This window comes from Bos indicus, chromosome 5, assembly GCF_029378745.1.
Source record: "Bos indicus isolate NIAB-ARS_2022 breed Sahiwal x Tharparkar chromosome 5, NIAB-ARS_B.indTharparkar_mat_pri_1.0, whole genome shotgun sequence".
Taxonomy (NCBI): domain Eukaryota; kingdom Metazoa; phylum Chordata; class Mammalia; order Artiodactyla; family Bovidae; genus Bos; species Bos indicus.
The window spans coordinates 57703063-57724206 of record NC_091764.1 but is presented as its reverse complement, the minus strand read 5'-3'; the positions used below and the strand labels follow the sequence as shown (position 1 = coordinate 57724206).

General features: G+C 42.8%; 1 protein-coding gene across 1 annotated transcript; it reads right to left on the bottom strand.

Moving 5' to 3' along the window:
• Positions 1-8682: 8682 nt before the first annotated feature.
• LOC109558419 (olfactory receptor 10P22-like) lies at positions 8683-21121 on the bottom strand. The gene has a single exon (XM_070789539.1). It carries the CDS (start codon positions 13398-13400, stop codon positions 12381-12383), a length of 1020 nt encoding a protein of 339 aa, XP_070645640.1. The 5' UTR covers positions 13401-21121; the 3' UTR covers positions 8683-12380.
• Positions 21122-21144: the final 23 nt, after the last annotated feature.

The window sequence follows — 21144 nt, the reverse complement described above, 5'->3', positions numbered from 1 at the left end:
GTGTTGCCGCCACCCGGAAGCCAGGCTGCAAAAGAGAGTGATCAAATTGACCTGAACAAACTGCTGAGATGGAAGGGAAAAATGTAATCTAGATGGGGAAGTCTTGAGGCTATTTTAAGAATAAGACTGAAAACCAGAGGCAGGAGGCTTAAGTCCAAATCCTGAGAACACCAGAGAACTCCTGACTCCAGGGAACATTAATCTATAGGAGTTCATCAAACATCTCCATACTTAGACTGAAACCAAGCACCATCCAGGGGCCAACAAGTTCCAGAGCAAGACATACCACACAAATTCTCCAGCAACACAGGAACATAGCCCTGAGCTTCAATATACAGGCTCCCAAAGTCACACCAAACCCACTGACATCTCAAAACTCACTACTGGACATTTCGTTGCACTCCAGAGAGAAGAAATCCAGCTCCACCCACTAGAACACCAACACAAGCTTCCCTAACCAGGAAACCTTGACAAGCCACCCATCCAACCCCACCCACAGCGAGGTACCTCCACAATAAAGGGGAACCACAAACTGCCAGAATATGGAAAGGCCACCCCCACACAGCAATATAAACAAGATGAAAAGGCAGAGAAATACTTAGCAGGTAAAGGAACAGGATAAATGCCCACCAAACCAAACAAAAGAGGAAGAGATAGGGAATCTACCTGATGAAGAATTCCGAATAATGATAGTGAAAATGATCCAAAATGATGAAAACAAAATGGAGTTACAGATAAATAGCCTGGAGACGAGATTGAGAAGATGCAATAAATGTTTAACATGGACCTGCTGCTACTGCTAAGTCACTTCAGTCGTGTCCGACTCTGTGCGACCCCATAGACGGCAGCCCACCAGGCTCCCCGTCCCTGGGATTCTCCAGGCAAGAACACTGGAGTGGGTTGCCATTTCCTTCTCCAATGCGTGAAAGTGAAAAGTGCAAGTGAAGTCGCTCAGTCATGTCTGACTCTTAGCGACCCCATGGACTGCAGCCTACTAGGCTCCTCCATCCATGGGATTTTCCAGGCAAGAGTACTGGAGTGGGGTGCCATTGCCTTCTCCAACATGGACCTAGAAGAAATAAAAAAGAGTCAATATATAATGAATAATGCAATAAATGAGATCAAAAACACTCTGGAGGGAACCAACAGTAGAATAACGGAGGCAGAAGATAGGATAAGTGAGGTAGAAGATAGAATGGTAGAAATAAATGAAACAAAGAGGAAAAAAGAAAAAAGAATTAAAAGAAATGAGGACAACCTCAGAGACCTCTGGGACAATGTTAAATGCCCCAACATTTGAATCATAGGAGTCCCAGAAGAAGAAGACAAAAAGAAAGACCATGAGAAAATACTTGAGGAGATAATAGTTGAAAACTTCCCTAAAATGGGGAAGGAAATAGTCACCCAAGTCCAAGAAACCCAGAGAGTCCCAAACAGGATAAACCCAAGGTGAAACACCCCAAGACACATATTAATCATGAAGGAGAAATCAAAAGCTTTACAGACAAGCAAAAACTGAGAGAATTCAGCACCACCAAACCAGCTCTCCAACAAATGCTAAAGGATCTTCTCTAGACAGGAAACACAGAAAGGGTGTATAAACTCAAACCCAAAACAACAAAGTAAATGGCAACAGGATCATGCTGCTGCTGCTGCTAAGTCGCTTCAGTCGTGTCCGACTCTGTGCGACCCCATAGACTGCAGCCCACCAGGCTCCCCCGTCCCTGGGATTCTCCAGGCAAGAACACTGGAGTGGGTTGCCATTTCCTTCTCCAATGCGTGAAAGTGAAAAGTGAAAGTGAAGTCGCTCAGTCGTGTCTGACTCCCAGCGACCCCATGGACTGCAGCCTACCAGGCTCCTCTGTCTGTGGGATTTTCCAGGCATCATACTTATCAATAATTACCTTAAATGTAAATGGGTTGAATGCCCCAACCGAAAGACAAAGACTGGCTGAATGGATACAAAAACAAGACCCCTATATATGTTGTCTACAAGAGACCCACCTCGAAACAAGGGACACATACAGACTGAAAGTGAAGGGCTGGAAAAAGATTTTCCATGCAAATAGGGACCAAAAGAAAGCAGGAGTAGCAATACTCATATCAGATAAAATAGACTTCAAAATAAAGGCTGTGAAAAGAGACAAAGAAGGATACTACATAATGATCAAAGGATCAATCCAAGAAGAAGATATAACAAGTATAAATATGTATGCACCCAACATAGGAGCACTGCAATATGTAAGACAAATGCTAACAAGTATGAAAGGGGAAATTAACAATAACACAGTAATAGTGGGAGACTTTAATACCCAACTCACACCTATGGATAGATCAACTAAACAGAAAATTAACAAAGAAACACAAACTTTAAATGATACAATAGACCAGTTAGACCTAATTGATATCTATAGGACATTTCACCCCAAAACAATGAATTTCACCTTTTTCTCAAGTGCACATGGAACCTTCCCCAGGATAGATCACATCCTGGGCCATAAATCTAGCCTTAGTAAATTCAAAAAAATTGAAATCACTCCAAGCATCTTTTCTGACCACAATGCAGTAAGATTAGATCTCAATTACAGGAGAAAAACTATTAAAAATGCCAACATATGGAGCCTGAACAACACCCTACTGAATAACCAACAAATCACAGAAGAAATCAAAAAAAGAAATCAAAATATGCATAGAAATGAATGAAAATGAAAACACAACAACCCAAAACCTGTGGGACACTGTAAAAGCAGTCCTAAGGGGAAAGTTCATAGCAATACAGGCATACCTCAAGAAACAAGAAAAAAGTCAAATAAATAACCTAACCCTACACCTGAAGCAACTAGAAAAGGAAGAAATTAAGAACCCCAGGGTTAGTAGAAGGAAAGAAATCTTAAAAATTAGGGCAGAAATAAATGCAAAAGAAACAAAGAGACCATAGCAAAAATCAACAAAGCCAAAAGCTGGTTCTTTGAAAAGATAAATAAAACTGACAAACCATTAGCCAGACTCATCAAGAAACAAAGGCAGAAGAATTAAATCAACAAAATTAGAAATGAAAATGGACAGATCACAACAGACAACACAGAAATACAAAGGATCATAAGAGACTACTATCACCAACTATATGCCAGTAAAATGGACAACGTGGAAGAAATGGGCAAATTCTTAGAAAAGTACAACTTTCCAAAACTGAACCAGGAAAAAATAGAAAATCTTAACAGACCCATCACAAGCACAGAAATTGAAACTGTAATCAGAAATCTTCCAGCAAACAAAAGCCCAGGACCAGACGGCTTCACAGCTGAATTCTACCAAAAATTTAGAGAAGAGCTAAACAAAAACTGCTCCCAGAAGTGGATGATAAAAAAAATGTAAAACCTTTTTCAAAGTCATTCAAAATTTTCCAATAGTTGAAATTATACCTAAATATATATTTATATTTACTAGCTCTTTCCTTTATTTACAAGGGTAATCTTGGAAATCCTCATTGATAATGAAAAAGAATTTCATATCCAATCATACTTTCATGCACACTGAACATTTTCTTCTTTGATGTCAGTATTTTATGTCTAATCAGCAAGAAATCTAAATCTTTTCCCAGTGTGTTTCTGTGACTTACTCCTCTTCATTAACTGGGTGGTATTGAAGTTATCTATTGCCACATAACAAACCACCCTAAATCTAGTGGCATAAAGCAACAGGCAGTTTATTGTGCTCATAATTTCTATAGTCTAGGAGTTTAGAAAGAGGACACCAAGGATGTCTCTTCTCTGCTGCTCAATGTCTCTGTCATCAGCTAGAAGAGTTTCAGTAGCTAGAAGGGACTTGAGCAGCTGAGAAGAGTCATCTGTTCTCAGTCATCTAACAGTTCTTCATTCACTTGTCAGGTGCCAGCAATGACTGGGTTTATTCACCTACATGTGACCTACATAAGCCTTGGGTTTCTCACAGCACAGCTGCTGGTTTCCAAGAAGGAGCATTCCAAGAGAAAACATCCCAAACTGAAAGCCAAGACAAAAGCCGTGAGGCTTCTGTTGTCCTAACCCTGGAAGTCACACAGCATCATTTCCACCACCGGTTACAAGAGGGTCACTAAGGCAAGCCCATATTCAAGAGTAGGGGGTAGAGTCCACCGTCTGATATAGGAGAATTACAAGGTCACATTGCCGTGCATTGAGTGGGGAGGGGCTACTTCTCTGGTACTTCCAGTGGCTAAGATTCCAAGCTCTCAATGAAGGGGGCCTGGGTTCAATCCCTAATTTGGGAAATAGATCCCACATGACTCACATGGCAACTAAGAGTCTGCATGCCACAACTAAAGATCCCACATCCTAACAAGGAAGAGCAGAGATCCCATGTGCTGCAACAGAGACCCAGCCCAGCCAAATAAATCAAGTAAATAATCTTTAAAGTGCATATGGGGATTTATTTGGTAGTCCAGTGGTTAAGACTCCCCGCTTCTACTGCAGGGGACATGGATCCTATACCTGGTCAGGGAACTAGGATCCCAATATGCCACACAGCATGACAGAAAATTTTTTTAAAAAAGCAAAAGTGCATGTGGAGTGGGAGAGATTGCTGCTGCAATGTTTGGGAAATCTTATTTGTTAGATATAGATTATCAAGTAATCTGAGAGCCTATGTGCGTGCATGCTCAGTCATGTCTGACTTTTTGCGACACTATGGACTGTAGCCTGCCAGGCTCCTCTGTGCATGGGATTCTCCAGGCAAGAATACTGGAGTAGAAGGAAAGAAATCTTAAAAATTAGAGCAGAAATAAATGCAAAAGAAACAAAAGAGACCATAGCAAAAATCAACAAAACCAAAAGCTGGTTCTTTGAAAGGATAAATAAAATTGACAAACCATTAGCCAGACTCATCAAGAAACAAAGGGAGAAAAATCAAATCAACAAAATTAGAAACGAAAATGGAGAGATCACAACAGACAACACAGAAATACAAAGGATCATAAGAGACTACTATCAACAATTATATGCCAATAAAATGGACAACGTGGAAGAAATGGACAAATTCTTAGAAAAGTACAACTTTCCAAAATTGGACCAGGAAGAAATAGAAAATCTTAACAGACCCATCACAAGCATGGAAATTGAAACTGTAATCAAAAATCTTCCAGCAAACAAAAGCCCTGGTCCAGACGGCTTCACAGCTGAATTCTACCAAAAATTTAGAGAAGAGCTCACACCTATCCTGCTCAAACTCTTCCAGAAAATTGCAGAGGAAGGTAAACTTCCAAACTCATTCTATGAGGCCACCATCACCCTAATACCAAAACCTGACAAAGATGCCACAAAAAAAGAAAACTACAGGCCAATATCACTGATGAACATAGATGCAAAAATCCTTAACAAAATTCTAGCAATCAGAATCCAGCAACACATTAAAAAGATCATTCACCATGATCAAGTGGGCTTTATCCCAGGGATGCAAGGATTCTTCAATATCCGCAAATCAATCAATGTAATACACCACATTAACAAATTGAAAAATAAAAACCATATGATTATCTCAATAGATGCAGAGAAAGCCTTTGACAAAATTCAACATCCATTTATGATAAAAACTCTCCAGAAAGCAGGAATAGAAGGAACATACCTCAACATAATAAAAGCTATATATGACAAACCCACAGCAAACATTATCCTCAATGGTGAAAAATTGAAAGCATTTCCTCTAAAGTCAGGAACAAGACAAGGGTGCCCACTTTCACCATTACTATTCAACATAGTTTTGGAAGTTTTGGCCACAGCAATCAGAGCAGAAAAAGAAATAAAAGGAATCCAAATTGGAAAAGAAGAAGTAAAACTCTCACTATTTGCAGATGACATGATCCTCTACATAGAAAACCCTAAAGATTCCACCAGAAAATTACTAGAAATAATCAATGACTATAGTAAAGTTGCAGGATATAAAATCAACACACAGAAATCCCTTGCATTCCTATACACTAATAATGAGAAAACAGAAAGAGAAATTAAGGAAACAATTCCATTCACCATTGCAACAGAAAGAATAAAATACTTAGGAATATATCTACCTAAAGAAACTAAAGACCTATATATAGAAAACTATAAAACACTGGTGAAAGAAATCAAAGAGGACACTAATAGATGGAGAAATATACCATGTTCATGGATTGGAAGAATCAATATAGTGAAAATGAGTATACTACCCAAAGCAATTTATAGATTCAACGCAATCCCTATCAAGCTACCAACAGTATTCTTCACAGAGCTAGAACAAATAATTTCACAATTTGTATGGAAATACAAAAAACCTCGAATAGCCAAAGCGATCTTGAGAAAGAAGAATGGAACTGGAGGAATCAACCTACCTGACTTCAGGCTCTACTACAAAGCCACAGTTATCAAGACAGTATGGTACTGGCACAAAGACAGAAATATTGATCAATGGAACAAAATAGAAAGCCCAGAGATAAATCCACGCACATATGGACACCTTATCTTTGACAAAGGAGGCAAGAATATACAATGGATTAAAGACAATCTCTTTAACAAGTGGTGCTGGGAAATCTGGTCAACCACTTGTAAAAGAATGAAACTGGACCACTTTCTAACACCATACACAAAAATAAACTCAAAATGGATTAAAGATCTAAACGTAAGACCAGAAACTATAAAACTCCTAGAGGAGAACATAGGCAAAACACTCTCCGACATACATCACAGCAGGATCCTCTATGACCCACCTCCCAGAATACTGGAAATAAAAGCAAAAATAAACAAATGGGACCTAATTAACCTTAAAAGCTTCTGCACATCAAAGGAAACTATTAGTAAGGTGAAAAGACAGCCTTCAGAATGGGAGAAAATAATAGCAAATGAAGCAACCGACAAACAACTAATCTCAAAAATATACAAGCAACTCCTACAGCTCAACACCAGAAAAATAAACGACCCAATCAAAAAATGGGCCAAAGAACTAAATAGACATTTCTCCAAAGAAGACATACAGATGGCTAACAAACACATGAAAAGATGCTCAACATCACTCATTATCAGAGAAATGCAAATCAAAACCACTATGAGGTACCATTTCACACCAGTCAGAATGGCTGCGATCCAAAAGTCTACAAATTATAAATGCTGGAGAGGGTGTGGAGAAAAGGGAACCCTCTTACACTGTTGGTGGGAATGCAACCTAGTACAGCCACTATGGAGAACAGTGTGGAGATTCCTTAAAAAACTGGAAGTAGAACTGCCTTATGATCCAGCAATCCCACTGCTAGGCATACACACTGAGGAAACCAGAAGGGAAAGAGACACGTGTACCCCAATGTTCATCGCAGCACTGTTTATAATAGCCAGGACATGGAAGCAACCTAGATGTCCATCAGCAGATGAATGGATAAGAAAGCTGTGGTACATATACACAATGGAGTATTACTCAGCCATTAAAAAGAATACATTTGAATCAGTTCTAATGAGGTGGATGAAACTGGAGCCTATTATACAGAGTGAAGTAAGCCAGAAGGAAAAACATAAATACAGTATACTAACGCATGTATATGGAATTTAGAAAGATGGTAACAATAACTCTGTATATGAGACAGCAAAAGAGACACTGATGTATAGAACAGTCTTATGGACTCTGTGGGAGAGGGAGAGGGTGGGAAGATTTGGGAGAATGGCATTGAAACATGTAAAATATCATGTAGGAAACGAGTTGCCAGTCCAGGTTCGATGCACGATGCTGGATGCTTGGGGCTGGTGCACTGGACGGCCCAGAGGGATGGTATGGGGAGGGAGGAGGGAGGAGGGTTCGGGATGGGGAACACATGTATACCTGTGGCGGATTCATTATGATATTTGACAAAACTAATACAATTATGTAAAGTTTAAAAATAAAATAAAATTAGAAAAAAAAAAAAACAAAAAAAACAAAAAAAAAAAAAAAAAGAATACTGGAGTGGATTGCCATGCCCTCCTCCAGGGGATGTTCCCGACCCAGAGATCATACCCATGTCTCCATCATTGCAGGCAGATTCTTTACCTTCTGACCCACCAGGGAAGCCCATGAATACTGGAGCGGGTTACCATGCCCTCCTCCAGGGGATCACCCCGACCCAGGGATTTAACCCATGTCTCTAATGTCTCCTGCATTTGCAGGTGGGTTCTTTACCACTAGTGCCACCTGGGAAGCCTCCAAGAGCCTATGAAAGTGAAAGCGAAAGTGACTCAGTCAGGTCCGACTCTTCGAGATCCCATGGACTATACAGTCCATGGAATTCTCCAGGCCAGAATACTGGAGTGGGTAGCCTTTCCCTCCTCCAGGGGATCTTCCCAACCCAGGGATTGAACCCAAGTCTCCTGCATTGCAGGCGGATTCTTTACCAGCTGAGCCACAAGGGAAGCCCCCAAGAGCCTATACTTCATGCCGAATCTATCTGTTCCTCATAATGAATAACTGTTTTTAGTATAATACAATTTGAAATTTCTATTATAATTTACTTCTCATATAAGAATAATTTCACCATTCATCTTTATTCATATTTATGTAATACAAATATTTTTATTATTATTATTTTCATAATAAAGTGAGGTTTGCTCTCACTTCCTTTATAAATGTATGCATTCAAATCAATGCAAAGTGGTTTTGATTTCTTTTTTTTTCTTTTTTTTTTTTTTTTTTTTTTGGTTTTGATTTCTTACTTTTTCATTGAAACACTCAAAACATGTCTTCAAATTTCAATCAAAATGAAATATTTGAATTGAATCAAATCCCCCATTCCTATTTTTTAAATAAATGGTGGGCTTATAACTATATATGTTCCTGCATTATCAAAACATTTCTGATAGAAGAGAACTTTTTTCACTTAGAGGATGAAAATCAAATCCTGCTTATAACATTACACATGTGATGACTTGAGTGTTCTTTGCCATATGCTAACTCCTTTATCCATATATTTCTAATCTTTTTTCTCCTCCATTTCCTGTATATTTTCAGTGCCAAGCACCTTCAGACACATTTTTACCATAACACAACATCTGGTACTTCACTCTGGGTTGAAATGCTGAGTGATATGACACTATGGATAGAAGGCACATTCCTGGAAGTCATTCCTGCATCAGGACAACTACCAATAACTTAACTATACTCAAAAGCAACTGTGAACAACATAAATCCAAACACTATCATCCTACCAAACTCAGTCTATCCCCAACTCAACTTTGCCTTAGATCTAAAATTATCCACTGACATTTCAACAGTACACATCACAAGGGGAAACTGAGCTGAGGAAGTCATAGAGGAGAGAGACAGAAGTCACAACAGATTAAATAAAATAAAATTTAAAAAAAAAAAAAGAAGAAGTTACAGAACTTTCCTGGTGGTCCAATGGCTAAGACTCTGCATTTCCAATGCAGACCCGGGTTCAATCTCTGGTCAGAGAACTAGATCCCACATGCTGCAACTAAGACAGGGTACAGCCAAATCAATAAATATTAAGAAAAGAAGTTACAACAGATTGCAGTTAAAATATATCACTATGCAATTTTTGTAAAAATATATGACCAGAGGAACACAATTGCTAGAATTTTCTGGCCCTTTTAAGGAGTCCATGCAAGTGAATGGTAAGCATCACAGTAAATCTACCTCCAAGTTTAAGCTTCACAGGTATCTTCCTCTAAGTAGACACTGTATTTATACTAGTTGCACAAGATAAGGAAACAAAACTCCGAGATGTTGAACAACTTTCCCTAGGTAACACAGCTACAGAATAACACACTTGAGCTTTCAACACTAGAGCCCGTATTTTTATTCTGTACAGGATTAATTCTCCCTCTGATAATGTGAGTTTAGAGAAAGTAGGAAGATGGGAACAGACAAGGAAGGGAGCTCTCTGGCAGTCCAGTGGTTAGGATTCTGTGTTTTCACTGCCCTGGCACTGGTTCGATCCAGATTTAGTGTGTTTTCTCTGGGCAGGGATAGAAATTCACCTTTCTTGTCTTGCCTCAGAGTTATACCAACTCTAGCAGTGTGCCATCACTTAATCCCCAGGCATCTTGATCATCCCACCATCCTATAGGACACCACATGACCCATTATATTCATGAGACTATGCTGACAGCACCTGGAAAGAAGCAGATGGTAGGCATGGTAGATATACATTCACATCAGAGGGCAGGAGATAAGTCCACCAAATGCAGAGACGTGTCACTCAATGAAGATTGTCTGGGGATGTCAAGTGTTAGTCCCTTGGTCGTGTCTGACTCTTTGTGACCCCATGGAGCATAGCCCACCAGTCTCTTCTGTCCATGGGACTTCTTCAGGCAAGAATACTGGGGTGGGTTGCCATTTCTTCCTCCAGGGGGTCTTCCCAATCCAGGGACTGAACCCAGGTCTTCCTGATTCTTTACTGTCTGAGCCACCAGGGAAGCCACTGTGGGAATGTCAAGACATCTCCTCAAATATTAAGCACAAGCTGCCTTACCTTTTTCTCTCTACAGTAAGAAAAAGACCTCCTGGGACTTCCCTGGTGGTCCAGTGGCTAAGACTCTGCGCTCCCAATGCAGGGGGCCTGGGTTCGATCCCTGGACAAGGAGCTAGATCCCACATGCAGCAACTAAGACCCAGTGCAGCCAAATTAAAATAAATAAATGATTTAAAAAAAAGAAAAAGACCTCCTGAGGATCTTGGATTGGGGAAAAAACACATAATTCATATGGATATGCTGCTTCAAACTACTTAGCAGATATCTTACAATCAGAGCATGAAAAGGCTCTCTAGCTGGTCCAGGCCTCAGTTCTGCCATTTGGACCTTCTGAACTACTCAGCAGACCCTAAGAAGCTCCGTGGCAGTGGCACTGGACCCTGTGGTAAGTCCAAGAGGCAAACCCACATTTGAGAACTAAATCCAGGTTTTGAGAACCAAGGCTTGCCCTTTGGAGCAAATAATTATCTTATTGCAAAATAGTTCTCAGGCTCCTTATAGGCAAAAGTATATACTAAACACCTGACCACTGATCAACAAGTGACTATTGAACTGCATGCTCAGAATAGATTGGATGTAATTGTCATCCAAGACAAGGAACCTCTCAGAAACTTAGACAAAACAGCTAAATGTACTGTGGTATCTTGAAAGAGATAAAAGTATATTAGGCAAAAACTAGAGAAATCTGAATAAAGTGTCAATCTTAGGTAATAATAATGTATCAGTATTGGTTCACTAATTCTGACAAATACATCATACTAATTTAAGATGTTAAAAATACAGGTAACCAGATTTGGAGTATATGAGAATCATGTATATTATTTAGCTCCATCCTGACTCTTAGTCCATTTCCTTGCCCTGGAAATTCGACTGCTCTCAACTGGACCATAAAACAACAAAAACTCTCTTAGAGGGCATTTGGCAATAAGTTTTGAAAACTCAAAAAATGTGCCTATATTTTGACTTAGAAATTCTATTTCTAGAACTTTATGATCAGAAGAATATAAAAGTACACAAGTATAATGACATCTATTCAGCAATCAGTTCAGTTCAGTTCAGTTCAGTTGCTCAGTCGTGTCCGGCTCTTAGCGGCCCCATGGACTGCGGCACGCCAGGCTTCCCTGTCCATCACTAACTCCCGGAGTTTACTCAAACTCATGTCCGTTGAGTCAATGATGCCATCCAATCATCTCATCCTCTGTCATCCCCTTCTCCTCTCGCCTTCAATTTTTCACAGCATCAGGGTCTTTTCAAATGAGTCAGCTCTTCGCATCAGGTGGCCAAAGTATTGGAGTTTCAGCTTCAACATCAGTCCTTCCAGTGAATATTCAGGACTGATTTCCTTTAGGATGAACTGGTTGGATCTCCTTGCAGTCCAAGGGACTCTCAAGAGTCTTCTCCAACACCACAGTTCAAAAGCATCAATTCTTCGGTGATGAGCTTTCTTTATAACAAAAATATTAAAACTATTCTCTGCCCTGTTTCCACCCAAGTCAGACCTCCCACCTGGAGTAAAGACGTTCATGTAGAAGCAGAGGCAACTGACAAGAAAGAGAAAGGTTTGCAGTGAGGAGTCTGAGAGGAAGAAAAGCACTGTCTCCAGAAATCGTAGCCCCAGGAGGGGGCCCTAAGCCTCGGGAAAGACCAAAAGTGCTCAAACATGGCACGAGATGGGCACAGTCACCTTCACTCCTCAGCCTCCACCCAATGCATGTCTCTCCAGCTTTGTACCTAAGAAAAAGTCAGATTAGGGCCAAAAGAACAGGCTGCAGAAGCCAAGCTCTGAGCAACATTGCACTCGAGCTGGGCAGGCTAGGGACCCCAACACACCACTCAGAGCCGGGGCTTCTTCCTCACTCTTCCTTGAAAGTCTCCAAGGATCAGGCCCTCCAACAATGGAAGAGGGTCAAGGACTCCAGAGGTATTTCTTCACAAGCTGCCTCATTGCCCCTGTGACCTCCTTGTTCCTCAGAGTGTAGACGAAAGGGTTGAACATGGGAGTGACAACCGCGTAGAAGAGGGCAAGGATCTGGCCCCTGGTCTGGGAGGAGCCTGCCCCCAGCCTCATGTAGGCAACGATCCCCGTCCCAAAAAAGAGCATGACCACAAATAGGTGGGAGGAACAGGTAGAGAAGACTTTTCGACGTCCCTGGGATGTCGCGACCCCCAGGATGGTGACAAGAATACAGGCATAGGACACTATGATCAGTGAGAAGGGTGTCAGAATAAAGGCTACGGTGACGACAAGATTGCCCACTTCACCCCAAAAGGTGCTGGCGCTGGCCAGACTCAGCACAGGAAGGATGTCACACAGGAAGTGATGGATGATGTTGGTACCGTGGAAGGGCAAAGTAAAGACGAGGATGGAGTAAGTGGTGCTGGTGATGATGCCCATGAGGTAGCAGGCACCCACCAGACACACACAGGCTCCCGGGTTCAGCAGGGTGCTATAATGCAGCGGCCGGCAGATGGCAGCATAGCGGTCATAGGCCATGGCAGTGAACAGGCCACATTCAGTGATGCCAAACAGTGAGAAGAAATACATCTGGGTAAAGCAGCTGGCTCGCAGGATGGTGGGGCAGGAGGAGAGGAGGTCGGCCAGCATCCTGGGGACCACAGTCATGGTGTAGAGTATCTCCAACCCGGAGAAGTGGCGCAGGAAGAAGTACATGGGCACGTGCCGGGCAGCGTCGGCCAGGGTGAGGAGGATGATCAGCAAGTTGCCCAGCAGGGTAACCAGGTAGACCAGAAGCACCCCCCAGAACAGAGGGCCCCAGAGGGAACCGTAACCTGAGAACCCCAGCAAAACAAACTCAGTCACTGCTGTGCCATTGCCACCTCTCGTGTCCCCAAGGCCAGACTGGAAGGGGGAGTGAAGGGGGCAGCCTGGCAACAACAGAGGCTCCAGCTGCAGCAGGGAAGGCATGTGGATAGGTCCACAAGACCCTTCCAGGGGTCAGGAGTGGATATATCAGCACCTGGATGGCTGACATTGCCCTCAGGACAGAAGGACAGAAACCAGGGGAGTTGAGGGTGATAGCAGTCCCTCCTTGAGGCTGGAACTGGAAAGACACAGAGGATTGGCTCCACTTACCAAGTTCTGGGTTCTGGGAGCAAAGAGATGGGACAGAGAGAACATCTCCCCTTTGGGAAAGCAGTGGAGGATATGGGCAGAAAGCAGGGTGCACAGACAGAATAAATAAAGCTGGCACAAGGAGACTGGCAGAAAAATGAATCCAGCAGGAGGCAGGGCTGGAGTGAGAGCAAGAGCGGGAGAGAGAAAGACAAGACACAAGATCAAGGTTTCAGAGAGAAGGCAGGTGGGGCTTTTACTTGCTCCTGAGTCCGCATGGCCCTAGGTCGGCCCTCCCTGCAGCCCAGGAGTGAAGCTCAGTCCCCCAGAGCCTGATTCCCAGAGGAGAGGTGGGGATGGAAACTATCAGGGGAGGCTGAAGAGGGGGAGACGGATCTGTCTGATGACGGGGAACGATGAAGCAGCAGCTAAGCCTCTCTAATTCCCTACAGTCGGGCCTGGGGGCTGGAGTCCACACCTCAAGGACAAAACAGATACCACAAGGCAAGAGTCTGGGATGTATCCAGGGTCCCTCAGGCAGGCCTGAATGAAACCGGGTTCAGAAATCTTGTGTTCCAGCTCCCCAGCCAGAGTCTACCTGCTGAACTGCCCAGCTCACTGCCCCGGAGGCTGCCCTCTGCCCACTGCCACAATGAGTCCCTAGGCTTCCTCTTTCCAGTGTCTAGAAACCAGGGACAGCACTTTCTCAAAATCCTTTTGTAAGACAGTGCTAATCATTCAAAGAAAAGAAACTACTAAAATAGTAACAGGTCTGACTTCTGCTTGAACTTCCCAACCCACGCCAGGCATCAACTTGCTCCCTAGCTACTGAGGAAGATGTTAGAAAGAGGAAACAGATCTCAGCTGGAATAATGTCACCAACAGTGGGGGAGGGGGGTAACACAAGTGACCAGAGAGGATGCCTCAAACCCTAAGGGCTCAAATAGTAAGGACCAGAGAGAAATTCCAGTCCTTGGAAAGATATGTATCACACAACCAAGAAAGAAGCTTTCTTTGCCACTGGTTCATCTCCTGTTTAGAGTTGTGTGTGTGTGTGTGCGTGCGCGCTCAGTTATTCGGTCGTGACTGACTTTTATATCTCCATGGACTATGGACTTCCAGGCTGCTCTGTCCAGGGTATTTTCCAGGCAAGAATTCTGGACTGGCTTGTGATCTCCTCTTCCATGGTGATAGCTCACAGTGACCAATGTCGGACTGGTGATCTCCAAAGAAGATTTAGCTTCGGGACCAGGGACCAGACTTGATCACTCAGGAGCTTTTGTGCAGCAGAGTTTTATTAAAGTATAAAAAGGGACAGAGAAAGCTTCTGACAGACATCAGAAAGGGGACAGAGAGTGCCCCTCTTGCTAGTCTTAGCAAGAGAGTTATATAATTTTTCAGTTGGTTATTACGCAAATCAGAAGAATGTCTCAAGGTTGTAAAGGTCTTACCAGACCCACCCCCACAATATACATTTTAAGGTAACAGGATTATTCAGAAGGTTCTCAAGAAAAAGAAACATGTCCTCCAGCAGGATACATTGTTGTTATATAATCCTTAGTACAGACTTTAAACTGAGTTGTTGTGTAATCTTTAACTCTGGGCTTAAAGAAAAAAAAAATATTTTATATGACTAAGACTAAGGAATGTAGAAAAAAAATTGTGTCTTCTCCTCCTCCTCAAGAGCCCCAGACCACTTTCTCCTCCTCAGGGACCCCAGACGTCTTATCAACCTACCTAAGAATTGATTCTCTCAATGGTAGTTCAGCCGGGTAAAGAATCCCCCTGCAATGCAGGAGACCCCAGTTCAATTCCTGGGTCAGGAAGATCCCCTGGAGAAGGAAATGGCAACCCACTCTAGTATTCTTGCCTGGAGAATCCCCATGGACACAGGCGCCTGGTGGGCTGCAGTCCATAGGGTCACAAAGAATCGGACACAACTGAGGGACTCAGCACAGCACAGCAGAGTTCTATGAAATCCTCCTAATTCAAGGCAGTCTCTTGTTTATTTGGGTTTTTTCTATTTTAGGTTGTAATACATTTATTTATTAAAAATTCAGGGTTTCCCTAGTGGCACAGGAGATAAGAATCACCTGCCAATGCAGGCGATATAGGTTCAATAGGTCTGGGAAGATCCCACATGCTGTGGAGCAACTAAACCTGTGCCCACAAATACTGAGCCTGAGTGTATTCCAGCTACTAAGTCATTGTGCCTAGAGCCTGTGCTCCTCAACAGGAGAAGCCACTGCAAAAAGAAGCCCTCACACCAAAACGAAGAGTAGCCCCTGTTGCCGCAACTAGCAAAAGCTGAGCAAACCAACAAAGACCCAGGGCAGCCAAAAAATAATAATAATAAATTAAAAATAATTTTTGTAAAAAATAAATAAAAGATAATTATTTGTTTAAAAAAAAATTCAAGACTTCCTTGGTGGTCCTAGGGCTAAGAGTCTGCCTTGCAATGCTGAAAACTCAGTACCTGGTAGGGGAACTAAGGTCCCACATGCCACACAGTGAAGCCAAAATATATTTAAAAAAAAATTCAAACAACTTAAGTAGATAGTCCACCCTCAAGGAAGGGGAGAATAATCCCCACTCTTTAAGTGTGGGCTGTACATAGAGCTTTCTGGAAAGAAGCAGTAAAAACAGTAACTTTACAGAGTAGCCTGAAAAACACCATTTCATGGTCAAGGTCAACATCAGTAGCATGAAATCAGGTAATAGTGTGCACCTTTGATCTGATGTGATGTGAAAAGCACATCACCTCTTGGCTTTCCTCCTAAAACCCGTAATTCCAGTCTCTTCATCAGAAAATTTCAATACAGGAGCAGACTACAAAATATCTCACCAGTACTCCTTAAAGCTGTCAAGGTCATCCAAAACAAGGAACCTCTGAGAAACTAAGGAGACATAACAGCTAAATGTACTGTGGTATCCTGGAAGAGATAAAAGGACATTAGGCAAAAACTAAAGAAATCTAAATAAAACATGGATCGTAGGTAATAATGTATCACAGTTAGTTTACCAATTGTGACAAGTGTATCATACTAATTTCAGATCAGATCAGTTGCTCAGTCGTGTCTGATTCTTTGCAACCCCATGAATCACAGCACGCCAGGCCTCCCTGTCCATCACCAATTCCCGGAGTTCACTCAGACTCACGTCCATCGAATCAGTGATGCCATCCAAACATCTCATCCTCTGTCATCCCCTTCTCCTCCTGCCCCCAATCCCTCCCAGCATCACGGTCTTTTCCAATGAGTCAGCTCTTCGCATGAGGTGGCCAAAGTACTGGAGTTTCAGCTTTAGCATCATTCCTTCCAAAGAAATCCCAGGGCTGATCTCCTTCACAATGGACTAGTTGGATCTCCTTGCAGTCCAAGGGACTCTCAAGAGTCTTCTCCAACACCACAGTTCAAAAGCATCAATTCTTCGGTGCTCAGCCTTCTTCACAGTCCAACTCTCACATCCATACATGACCACAGGAAAAACCATAGCCTTGACTAGACGAACCTTTGTTGGCAAAGTAATGTCTCTGCTTTTGAATATGCTATCTAGGTTGGTCATAACTTTCCTTCCAAAGAGTAAGTGTCTTTTAATTTCATGTTACTAATACAGGAAACCAGAAGTAGGGTGTATGAGATTGCAATTTTTCTGTCAATCTAAAACTTTGCAATTTTTCTGTCAATTATCTTTGTAATTTTTCTATCAACCTAAAACTATTCTAAAAGAAATTTTTTATTTTTAAAAGTTGATTTATTGACATGGAAAAATATTCACAATGTATTATTAGCTGATAAAAAGCAAAATAAAAACAGCAAAGTGTCCATATAAAACACATATTCAGGTAAATAAATAGAGAGATAATTAAGGTAGACATACACCAAAGTATTAACAATGATACGCTTTGGATGAAATGCTCTTGGAGTGCATAAGTTACATAACTTTTGCTTGTGATTTTTTTAAGTATGTTGTTGACCCACTGATGACACAATAATAAAAATCATATATGAAACATTGAAAAAGATGGAATTTGTTTTAACATATTTTGGTATTATTAAGTATCTGATTTATTTTCAACCATTTATGCCTATTTATGCCTTTGTAAATGTTTCTTTTTATCAATAGTTTAATTTTTTTTTTTAATAGTTTAATTTTTTTAGTCAACAAATCAATGTTTCTGATTGTCAGTGCACATTCTTCACACGTGGGTCATAGAAAGGCTGTGAATAGAACACTTAGGCTGTTTTCAGATTTACGATGTTGAGCATGTCTGAAATTTCCAATTTTAAAAAGTTACCAATAAAAAGCAGGAAGCAGGTGTTATAGAGTCCCATCAATGGACCCAAAAAAGCAGGTTTGTTTTGTTTTGTTTTTGAGTAGCAGTTTAAATATGGAAGCTGTTGAAATGAGATCACATCGCCCCCGTGTGGTCAATCTCCAAATAACGGCATTATACATGGTCCCTTCTCTGAGCTGTACGGGTGAGGAGATGGTGGAAGGAAGGTGCCTTGAAGATCTTACACTTGTTCAAACTGCAGTCCACAGAGGAGAAAACTGAGATCTAGAAAAGCTCATTCAGTTCACCCAAGATCGTTCAGTTGAGAGTGGAGCTGAGCGCACCTGACAGGGAGGAGCCCACTCATGTCCCAGGTAGGACGTCTCCATCTAGGCCCACAGGTAGGTCAGGTGATTTCTGCCAGACCAGATTCCCACTCCTGGAATACACCTGCTTGCTGTTCCCCTGCCTGAGAACCTTTCTCCACTTCTGAAGTTTATGTCCTGTCCGCCCTTCCAAACCAAGCACAGACACAGCTTCTCTGAGAAGTCTCTGCTGCTTCTCCCAGAAAAACTACACCCCTCAAGAGCTTTCCATGCTGTGTCATCTCAGAACGTAGTGACTTAAAACAAGAAACATTTTATAACTCATGGTTTCTGAGTCAGAAACCCGAGTGCGACTTAGCTAGGTGTCTGCGGCTCCCACAAGCCTGCGGTCAAGATGGCAACCAGGCTCCCCTTGTCCCAAGGCTGCCCTGGGAGAGGGGCTGCTCCCAGCTCACGCCTGAGCTGTTGGCAAGCATCAGGGGCTCACTGGCTGGGAATACCAGTTCCTCACCATCGATGCCAGCTTACTCCATGGGAGCTACCTCCCCTCTGAGTGACTGAGTCAGAGAGTGATGAAGAGAGGGAGAGAGTGAACAAGAGGAAAGTCAGCGGCTTTTTGTAATCTAATCTCAAAAGTGACACCGATTACTTTTGCTGTGCACAATCAGTTAGAAGTTGAGCCCTTAATTTTAGCTCTAACACGTCAGGGTTACAAAAAGACTGTGACAGTGATCTTGCTCACACTCTCCCTCCCTCACTCACTCAGAGGAAAGGCATCTGCCCTGTTGTGAGCCCCATGTAGCAAGGACCTGATGCGTCCATTTACTCAAGAGGAGGGGAAATGATGACACAAGGGCCTGGGCAGCAGGAGGTGGGCTGGCTGGGGGCCAGCCGCAGGGCAGCCTTTCATGTGCATACTGCTCTGCTACAGTAGACATTGCCTGAGCAATGCGGAGTCCAGCCCTGGGTTAAGTAATCACTTTACTTAAATCCCATCATCTGCCTAGGGAACCAGGCATTGTGATTAATTCTTTGCACTTGAGAAGGCTGAGGCTGAGACACACAATAGGTATGACTTGCCAAGGTCCCATTAGTCAGTGGTGGAGCCAGGATCCAAACCCAAGCCTCTGACCCCAAATGCAATGTCTTTTCTACCTTAGCTGCCTGCCCTGACCACCCTCCAAGTCAGACTCTCGGCTTCACCACTCACAAGCTGTGCGACTCTGACCTCTCAGAGACTAGGTTTTCTCATCCATAGAACAAAGACAGTCCCTACCTCACAGGATTGTCGGGAGAATTAAATAACAATACACGGTGTCTGGTGTATAATACAAGTCAGCATTTGGCCACATGAATCAGGGGAGATAGAGACAGTGAGTGAGTTCACCACCTCCATTTCCACCCTACTCTGGAAAGACAATAAAATCAAAACAAAAAAAGCTGCCCAAAAGATACCGAGATGGAAGAAAGTATGGGCCTGAAGGAAACGTGCCTTGGAAGTTTCCGCTTTGAGTGGAGAGGTGCGGGAGGACCTCTGCTCCAGCCTGGAAGACAGGAAGCAGGCTTTCTTCATCATGCCCTGTGGCCTTTCTCAGAACAACATTTTTTTATTCAGGTGAAAATAGAAATAGTTTGATTGCAGTATCTGGAGTGTGTGTGGATGGAAGGACATGAGGAGAGTCAAGGAGAGAGAAAAAGAACTGAAGAAGAATATGAAAAAGAGAAATGGGATCCATGACTGTCAGTCAACCCCACAAAGATTAGAAAATGAAACTGGTCTCAAGTTGCAGCTGAAAACATTAGGTTAGACCCAGAAAGAGGCTTCCCTGCTATGTCAGAAGGTAAAGAAGGCACCTGCAATGCAGGAGACCCCAGTTCGATCCCTGGGTAGGGAAGATCCCCTGGAGAAGGGAATGACAACCCACTCCAGTATTCTTGCCTGGAGAATCCCATGGACAGAGGAGCCTGGTGGGCTACAGTACATGGGGTCGCAAAGAGTCAGACATGACTGAGCGACTTAACACACTGGTCTAGACCCTGGAAACTAGAACTATAGTGGCCTCCACCCTAGAGATCATGAAAAAACACCTAAGTCTAGGAAATCCATGTACCCTGAAGCCCAGACCTTCCTGAATTTCTAGGGCTGAACTTTGACTTTGTAGGGGAAATGGGGAAGGGAAGATCTCACAGAACTAAGAGCTCCTGAGAGACAGCTTGGGGCAGGAGAAGGCTCTTCAACCCCCTGAGATCCTCTTCGCTCTACAAGTCTAAGCAGTGTCTTGCATACATCCACATGCAGCTTAATGATTAATAGGTACTTTCTCCTCTGGGTTGCTGTGTAAGTTTTAACTAGTTCCCCAGGGTCAGCCAAAGCTCCCTCAGGCTGGGTCCCCAGTCCCGCAACACCCAGAGCCTCAACAACAATAATGACCTTAAATGAGAAAATGAGAACTTCTCCACAGGTACAATGGTAATCACATCCGCAATAATGCCACAATTGTTTTTGTCCCTCAACATTAAAAAAAAGAAAGAACACAGGGAAATATACCCAGTATTTTGTAATACCCTATAAGGGAAGAGAATCTCAAAAAGATGTGTGTGTGTGTGTGTGTGTGTGTGTGTGTATATACTGCTGCTACTGCTAAGTCACTTCAGTCGTGTCCGACTCTGTGTGACCCCATAGACGGCAGCCCACCAGGCTCCCTTGTTCCTGGGATTCTCCAGGCAAGAACACTGGAGTGGGTTGCCATTTCCTCCTCCAATGCATGAAAGTAAAAAGTGAAAGTGAAGTCACTCAGTCGTGTCTGACTCTTTGTGACCCCATGGACTGCAGCCTACCAGGCTCCTCTGTCCATGGGATTTTCCAGGCAAGAGTACTGGAGTGGAGTGCCATTGCCTTCTCCGACCCTACCAGAGTTTGAATCCAGGTCTCCTGCATTGTGGGTGAATTCTTTACCACCCGAATATTTGGGCTTCCCTGGTGGTTCGGGTGGTA